The sequence below is a fragment of the Sphaeramia orbicularis genome, chromosome 12, assembly GCF_902148855.1.
Source record: "Sphaeramia orbicularis chromosome 12, fSphaOr1.1, whole genome shotgun sequence".
In the NCBI taxonomy this organism is placed as follows: domain Eukaryota; kingdom Metazoa; phylum Chordata; class Actinopteri; order Kurtiformes; family Apogonidae; genus Sphaeramia; species Sphaeramia orbicularis.
In genome coordinates this window covers 76175788-76185231 of record NC_043968.1, presented here as the reverse complement: position 1 = coordinate 76185231, position 9444 = coordinate 76175788, and the positions used below count along the sequence as shown (strand labels likewise).

Below are 9444 nucleotides of genomic sequence, written 5' to 3'. Positions count from 1 at the left end.
TGCTGCCATCCAGCGGTCAGTCACCATACATCCACCACAGCAGAGTGACAAATTACACTGGTCAATAAACAAATCTATTGTTTAAGTTTTTTGAGCTGATTTAGGATAATTTTGGTGTGCTGAATCCAAAAATCACATTAATTTTGCTCAATCAGGTCAACTTTCTGAACTATGCTACATATTGGCTTTTTAACATTTTTGCTTACATTTATGGGCATTTTCACATCCTATGATACAAAATTCTTTCATATTTTTTGCAACAAACAAGTTCTGAAGATTTTACTTTTGACAATTTATGATTAATGTTTTTTTTTTAATATTACAGGTGAATGAAATGGCTTCGACTAGAAGATCTTGCAAAAATAAGCCTGACGTATTCTGCTACATCTGCGGTGAATACACCATTGTACCTAACAGGAATCAAGTCACAAGTTTCATAAAGTGTGCTTACCAATCTTATTTTGGTATTATTATATTTTGTGAGAAGATCAAATTTTTCAAAATCAAATTAGCAAAAAAAACCTGACCTGATTGAGAAAAACAGATGTCATTTTTGGATTTAGCGATGCAAAATGGTCCTAATTCAGTTGAAAAAACCTAGACAACTTGCAAAAAACATTTTTTTGTAACCCAGTGTTATGTTTAAAAATGGAATGCATGGTAAGAATAAGAATGTGTTTTTCTTGCAAGTTATTGTGAAGATGTAGAAAGAATATTATTGCAGTAATAAAAATATATTCTTTATTTTTAAGTGTTTTTTCATCCTTCATTTCTATCTTCTAAAAGCCTTTAAGTTGTGTAACAGTACTGAAAAGCATCATGTAGATTTTAGCTCTAAATTTATTTTATTTAAAACAGCTAAAATTTACTTAAGGGGTCAAATGAGTGGCCATTTTTGTCAAGAAAAAAAAGTTGTAAGAAATGCATAGAACTGTGTTGAAATAATGCTAATACATTTGTGCACAGACTACTGATATTATCTGACAGTGGAAGCTACATTTTCAGAAATATTGGATTTGGAATAGCACGTGTATGTGAAAACTTTTGCTGGTGGACGGACGTGACATTACCCATGATGATCTGGTCAGTACCAGTACTTTATTACGAATAAACTTATATACTTACTATTGCTAATTCTCCTCTTATTCATAAATGCTAGTATTGTGGATCTAAAACAATAACAGCTGACACAAAAACACAAAATGTGGCAGTGGACGGATGTGACATGGTTGTTACAGATCCCATCATACTGATGCTCAGCAGCCATGTCACCGTTTACACTAATGATCCCTGTGCAAAAACTAGGATCAGAATTATTTATTGTATAGTTTATCATACTAAAGAGGAAATAACAATATAGAATTGTTATTTCTTAATAAAAATGCTTATTATCAGAAAACTGTTAATTTAAAAAGTGACATGTGACATTCTTAATGTATGTATTGGCGTAACATAAGCAGGATGGATCAGCACCATACTCCATATTGCAACCTGTAAAAATAAAACATGTGATATGTAGGATAGAATCTTGTAAGAAAAATTGGGGAATCTAAAAGAATAGAATATTTGCTTTCAGGTAACATCAGTTCAAATATCACTTGGTCATTTGTGACATGAAAATATAGCATTAATTGTGATGAAATTGGACATTTTGGACCTGAAAACATAGTTCATATGACCATCAACATGTTGCAACAGAAGTGAAATCCTGTAAATTTGCATAATTTGCATTTACCAACACAAAGTTCCTTTGGGGATTCACTTCTATTGATTTCTATTGATTGATAGATCTGGAAAATTCTGGAAAATGGCAGATTTTTTTCCTTGAATTAAGCAAAAAAAATGTTGAATTAAGCAAAAAAAAAAAAAATCTGCCACTGGAACAAGTGAAAACTATCTTGGTAAGATTTCTTGAAATAAGATTTTCCAGATCTATTGTCTAAAAATCAGTTCATATATCTCACTGAAAAGTTACTCTTTAGGTGATTCTGTCTTATTTTAAGTGTGATGAGATATTTGGACTAGAAATGAGAAAAATGCACTCGGTAAGATTTTGATATTTGCAGTGGGGGTAGTTCAATCTGACCCCACTTTGCAACTAGAACCTCCACCTTGGACGGGCGTTCCAATGCATTTTACCGAGTTGGACCTCCCAGCTCTTTGGAACGCACCACAATAACCTGGTTGAACTGCATTCGCAATAAAATTGAAATGTAGGACTCCAAATGTGGAATATGCTCCGGAAACAACTTTTTCATAATTTGCATAAATTCCCTTAGGTTTGGAAAAACTGTTGTGAAAGAAGGAAATACAACATAACTTCCTAAAATGGAAGAAAATGCAAACAGGTAACAAAGGCATAAGAAAATTTATTGCAGTATTTGTTTGATCAGAGTTGCTGGGAATGCCTTTTGACTCGCTCTGTTTTCTAACATCAAAATCTAACTTGCTCCCCTGCATGTCATAGGCACAGATACTGCACTGGTCTGAACATTAAGAAATGATATCAAATATACTCCATTACACAGTCTGGGTGACCAACCAAATGACCAAACTTTAAAACAAAACAAAAGAGAGAACATTTCAAAGCTTTTGGAACTGGTGAATAAATCGTCTGGTGCTAGTTTAAACTCCAAAAACACTTTATTAAGAACATCATCAATACACTAATTTCCAACATTCACTTTATTTTTTACAGAATTATGTTCAGATATAAACATGTGTTTAGTTAAACTATCTTACAGTGGGAGTAAAAATCAAACAACCAAGTTGCTGCACAACAGCGAAGGAACCCCCGCACAATGTTTTCCCAAACATTTCCTTCTTCTAGTGTGTTTGTCATGTTTGAACAGATCAGTGGTAACCATATTTCACTTCCCCACCTCTTCGATTTTCAAAGCCTGTTCTCTTTTCAAATCCTTTGGGCTGAAAGGGGGTTCAGAGTAACTTCACTTTTTACTCTTCTCCTTGGCGGCGTACAGCGCCCGTAACGTCTGTGCCACTTTGTTGGTGAGCTTTTGTCCGCTCGTCAGGCTGATTTTCTTGTAAATAATGTCCGACTCCTTGATAGTGTCGAGCCAAGGCACCTTTTTGCGTCCGTCCCGTTTCTTGGCCTCGGCCCAGGGTCCAGAGTAGGTTCCGGTCATCCAGTGTATGCTGTAGCCGGTCCGGTTCTTCTGGACCACCCGGGCAATCTGCGGCCGGTCCTTGTATTTGGGACAGCAGATGGCGATGACGTCCATGACTTCCACCATCTCCTTCATTTGACCTGAATCCTCTGCACATTCCTTGCCTTTTCTTGGTTTCCTCTGGGGATTGAGTTGATCATCACATTTATTTACGGACACATTTTTAATCAGTAAAACAGTAAAGTGGTAAAATTGGAAAAAAAAAATAAAAATTTTCAAACAAAATAAAATATGCTGCGTTTCCACTACTATTCGTGGTATCGGCTCAACTCGACTCAACTCTGCTTTTTTGCATTTCCATTACAAAAACGGACCTGGAATCTGGTACCCTGTACTAGTTTTTTGGTATCACCTCCGCCGAAGTTCCAAGACTGGGGAACAGATACTAAAACATGATGTGTAAACACTGCAGACCACTGATTGGTCAGAGTTGTCTCTGTGACCCGCCATTTTACAAAAACAGATGCGGAAGTCGACAGTAAATATAGCAGTAGGTTAATCCACATGACGCGCCGCATTGCTATGACGTCCAGGTACTCTACAGTCAGTAGTACCTGGTACCCAAGTCGAGTCGAGCCAAGCCGAGCCGGTTCCACATAGTGGAAACGCGGCTATAATGACAAATAGTAAACTGTTAAAAAAGGAAAAAAAACTAATAAAATGATGATCACAACAAATACAGGAAATAAAAGGTATTATAAAATACATTCTTAAAACCATACCACAAGATAAAAAAGATAAATGAAAGGTAGTAAAATAATGATAGTAAAACTAAAGAGTTGAAAAAGTGAAGATGCCAAACTGTGACGGTTAAAACAGACTTCATGGTCAGTTCACTGTTTTCAGAGCAGCTGAATCTGTGTATCATTCATTCTTTTCATATTCAATTAAGAATTCACAATTGGAAAATGAAAAAATGACTCGTTATTTCATTATTCATGTACAAATCAAAAACCAAGTTGTTTTTCATTCTTCCAATTGTACGCACAAATTAAAAGTTGGAAATAAGTAAATGAACAAAAAGTGTGGTTTCATGTTGACATTTTTGATATCTGATTTGCTATGACTCAGAAGTTACTGACTTCTTCGTATGTTGTTCTGGACAGTCGTGGGTTTGCTAGTATTCTGCGATAATGGAGAATGTCATATTATTCAGAAGCAGCAAACACGTTACTCTGAAGGAGGACGACATGACAACTGAAAAAATGGTCAGGATCAGGTTTTGTTGTTTTGTCTAATACAGTGCGTCCATGGTAGACAATCTAAGGAGAAGACACTTTGCATAACACACGAAGAAGTCAGTAACTTCTGGGTCAAACCAAATCAGATATCAAAAATGTCAACATGAAACCCCACATTTGGTTCATTTGCTTATTTCAAATTTTTAATTTGCGCATCGAGTCGAAAGAATGAAAAACAACTAATTTTTTTTATTTTTGATTTGTACGTGAATAATGAAATAACACGTCATCTTTTCATTTTCCGATTATGGATTCTCAACTGAATATGAAAAGAACAAATGATACACGGATTCAGCTGCTCACACGTTGGTTTTTCCATGGAATATTTTGACAGCACCAAATATTTCTTCTACTAATTCTCAAACTTATCAAAATCAATGTAATCACAGTTTGTACCTTAATTCATTTTTTAAATCACAATTCTAATTATAATTCAAAGTGGTTACATGAGACATTTTGATTCTGATTGGATTGTTTTCCCCAGTATTAATGCCTATGTAAACTCCTCTCTCCTCCTCCTCCTGTCTGTCTTCCTCTCTGTTCCTCCTCCTCTGTCCTCCTTCCTGCTCCTCCTCCTCTGACCTCCTTTCTGCTCCTCTTCTTCTCTCATGCCTCCATCATCATTATTCATTTATCCATATAGTTGTGATTGCTGTATTGTATTACTGTGTGTGTTTATTATAGTTACATGGATGGTAGAGGTTTCTATTATTGGTTCTAAAAGCATTCACTAACTTCAGTCCCTAGATATCGGTTTTAATATTTTTGCACTCTGTATAAAAACTCTGACTAATTTGCAGTATGTAAAATACTCTGAGCTATTTTCACTACAATAATATATATATAAACATATTGTTAATAGACCCTCTACACATCCACTCACTGTATAAAATTCCTCGTCTCTAGTCGAATGTTTGTCTATATTAGGTCTATGTTCAAGTGCGATTGGGTTCATGTGGTTTTGGGTTCATGTTGAAACACGTGTGCAAAGAAAAACCAAGTCAAATTCCTTGTATGTGTTCACGTACTTGGCCAATAAAGCTGATTCTGATAATATTAATTGTCGTTTAAATTTTAAAGAATGATTAACGAAACAATTTTTATGTCACTAATTATAAAATATAGACTACTATCTTTCCCCAAAACTCAGCTCTGCCCAGCATCAAAACTAACACATTTCAGGATTTTAAATTTTCCTCCGAAGAACCAATATCCATCATGGCCTACGGACTTGTGATATTTATCATCTGAATGTTCCCAGGGTTTCAGCTGAACTGGGGAAGTGAGCCTTCAGTTTTGCCACCCCCTCTATCTGGAATATTCTTTAATCTGACCTGAAATTACCACGACTCATCTCACTACAAGCTTTTTGTACCGTTTTACTGACTGGACAGAGACAATCCGTTGGACAGAGCCTGTGTTTTTAATTGTTTGCTGACCTCGACCAAATCTAGCATTTTAAAAATCTGGTGAAACTTTTGTTACTGCTTTGTGTTCTTACTAAATTATTACCTCTGCCAAGGAACAGCGAAGGTTATGTTTTCATAGGGGTTTGTTTGTCTGTCTGTTAGCAAGATAACCCAAAAATTTATGGACGGACTTGCATGAAATTTTCAGGAAATTTCGATACTGGCACAAGGAACAAATGATTAAATTTTGGTGGTAATGGGGCGGGGGGGGGGGACTGATCTGTCTTGGTGGAGGTCTGCGCTCTCCGAGTGCTTTTCTAGTTGCCTGTTTTATTTACTTTTATTTTATTTCTTGTTATCACTGATCTTTGAACCTGTTTTTTCATCCTGGTGTGTGCTGCTGACCTCTTGGCTAGGTCACCCTTCTAAAACACATCTGGACCTCAATGACCTCAATGGGACTTTAACTGTTAAATAAAGGTTAAATAAAACACAATTCTCACCGCTGGGGGACTTTCTTCCTCGCTCTCCTCATCATCCGACTCCACTGGAGCAGCGTGATTGTGGTGGTTGTTGCCCTGCAGTTTTGGACCTTTCAGCAGGGATGTGATGACTTTGTTTTTGGCGTTGGCGTTTGCTTCTCCATCCTCCTCATCTTCTTCATGATCCAAGTGCTCCATCAGTAACTTGAACTGAGAGACAAAAGCATACATTCCTTATTGTGGCTAACAATATCCAGTTGAACATGTGCACATTTCCTGAATAAAATGTAATTGTGTGCTTGCCTCTTGTCGGATTTGTGGCCTTGTGGCTAGGCGTGATGTAAAAGCAAGAAATAGAACCTATTCTGGTCATGCTCTCAGATTACAAACTTTTGGAACGTAATTAATTTAGAGATTAGGAAAATCTTGAGGGTGCAGACGATTTTCAAATGGGATGAGTTGCGTTTTTGGTTATATTTACTCATTGTACACAAATAAAGACATTAAATGTTTGTTTGGAATGTTGAGTATAGCTGATTATATATAAATACACACACACACATATATATGAGAAATACTATCAAAGAGGGACGGGTTATAAGTAAAGTACTGCATATATTTGGATGAAAGTTATGTTGTTCCACATTGCATTTGTACATACAAGTCATTTATTACATAAACATATGGTACAACTGCAACAGCACAACAGGAAAGAGAAAAAATAAGGATCAGCTGAATTATTGACACTGTTCGTCAACAACTATATAAATATAATTGTTGAAAAACAGTGTTGTAAATTTACAAATCACATAATATTAACCCATAAAGACCCAGTGTTACTTCTGTGGCAGTTTCCAAATATTTTTTTTGTCGATATTTAAGCTTTAAGTGATTTGTCACCATTTATTGTGATATTATCGTCTTTGCATTTTTTCAGTGAAAATCATGTATTTTCCTACACTTAATTCACTGATCATGTAGATGTTCATAAAAGCTCAGATTAAGTGGAGGGTTACTATATCAGAAACAGAGAAAACTGAAGAAAAAGTGACTTTTTCAACAAAATGTATCATCAACTGAACATAAAACAAGTGTCTCCATCCAACTTTTATTAAACTCCATGGGTTTTACTAGTGAATAAATGTTGTAGAAGATGACGGTGTTTCCACAGTAACTATGGAGCCTCTGTACGTCCAAATGGGTCATATCTGATGACCATGAAAAGATGAATAGCAGTATTTTACACCAATTATTGACATGGATTGATTGGATTATAGGTTCTGAAGTTATTGGACATTTTACTTCAGTTGATGGTTTTGGTTGCCACTGTTTGGCTCTTTATGGGTTAACAGCAGAATTTGTAATTTGCATCAAAGATTTTGAAAAGGTTAATGTAATGACACTGAAAATATGTGAATTCACAAAACCAATTAATACTTGACATAAAATTCAATAGTCATGTCTACAGTGAAAAGAGGGGCCTATCACGACAAAAAAGTGTAAATTAAGGTATATGGAAACAAGTACGCAACAAATATACACTAATTTGCAAAACCAAGACCCACTTTTATTCTCTGGCTTTTAACTCTGCATGAGTTGAGTGTTCCTCTGAGTCTTTTACTTATTTATTTTTATTGATTTTACTACTTTTAACTGTTTGATTTTATTGTTGTATTTTTTATTTAGAGCACTGTTGTAGTTTTATGTGCTTATTTTTTGTTTTTAGTATTTCTTTTAATTGTTTCATTGTTTTTATGATGTGCAGCACTTTGGAAATGTTGTTTAAATGTGCTATATAAATAAAATGGATTGGATTGAAAACCAGGTTTGTCAAAAACATTCTGAACATGGAAATGTGAAGCATCACTTACATCTAAGTATTGTTTGACAATGCTCCTCTTGTTTTCATAGCTGAGCTCTGTGTCAGCCAGATCTGCCTTCAGGAAGTCCAGTGTCTGACGAGGGTTGAAGTGCACGCTGCTCTTTCTGTTCACTGCCTTGTCGTACACTTTGGCGGACTCCGTTGGTGAATACTTCTGGATTTTACTGGAAGTGCAGAACAAGTTGAGTTGTGTCAGTATCGTGTGAAGGTGAGAGACAGATGGAGCATTTGTGTGGTGGTTTACCTGTCGGAGAAGCCGTACAGATTCTTCAGATGCTGTTTGAGCATCAGCAGCAGCAGGACGCCCTGGGAAGCACAGGCAAAGTCCAGCAGAGGTTGGTGGTTTTCAGGCAGACGCTCAAAAACCGCTTCCTCGTCGTCCAAGTCTGAGTCGGAATCGTGGGCTGTGGATTTTTTCCGCCTGTGGACCTCCTCCTCCTCGTCATCATCGTCTTCGCTGCTACTGGAGGACGAGCTGTCCGGCTCTTCGCTGTCGTCTTCATCGTCTGAGCTGCTTTTCCTCCTTTTAGGTTTCTTCTTCTTCTTCTTCCTTACTTCTTTCTTTTTTGTATTTTTCCGCTGTACTGGTTCCTTTCGCTTTACCGGTTCCTTTCGTAAAGACTGAACAGAAAATGAAATTATATTGACACACATTGAACCTTTAACAGTGCATTTACAACAATACACACTAATATCCTCGTTACTTACCTCTTTGAACGACTGCAGCAGGTTGCTCCCAGACACCGAAAGTGTAATATCTACATGGTGCATAATAAACAGTGGCTCCTCCTGGCTCTGGTAGGGAAAGCAGGCCAAGTTGTCTGCTACAAACAGCAGCATGTTTACCTCTGTTTTCTGCAGGTGACAATGAATAAAAGTTCATTACCTTCATTGCACAAAACATAAAAGAATATATGTGACAATCATAATAGAGTTTAACCCTTAGGGGTCTGAGCCTATTTTGGCTGTTTTTCAATACTTTTGATTTTGGCTTTATATACTATATAAAGAAATGTTTACTATACCCATGTTTGGTATCTTTTTTTCCCAGCACAACTTCATTTGTCTCATCTGCCTATTGTTTTTTCACTTTAACCTACTATATCATCACAAAAGGCCAAAAAATACACAAAAAATATAAAATCTGATTTGAAAAATTTATATAATTTATTGCATAAATAACACAAAGATGCTTAACAAACCTTTTCAAAGACTTTAAAAGTGAATATTGGTTCCAAATAT

The 9444-nt window shown here is 36.1% G+C and overlaps 1 protein-coding gene across 3 annotated transcripts in view; it reads right to left on the bottom strand.

Annotated features, from left to right (window-relative positions):
- Positions 1-2349: 2349 nt before the first annotated feature.
- Positions 2350-9444, bottom strand: part of LOC115430433 (nipped-B-like protein B) — a 52011-nt gene continuing 44916 nt past the window's right edge. For all 3 annotated transcript variants that reach the window (XM_030150432.1, XM_030150433.1, XM_030150434.1), the window contains exons 43-47: positions 8911-9057; positions 8447-8823; positions 8192-8366; positions 6342-6530; positions 2350-3308 (exon numbers count right to left, since the gene is read on the bottom strand). In XM_030150432.1, the coding sequence (XP_030006292.1) occupies positions 2949-3308; positions 6342-6530; positions 8192-8366; positions 8447-8823; positions 8911-9057 (1248 nt within the window). In that variant the 3' untranslated portion in view covers positions 2350-2948. The remainder of the gene's footprint in view (positions 3309-6341; positions 6531-8191; positions 8367-8446; positions 8824-8910; positions 9058-9444) is intronic.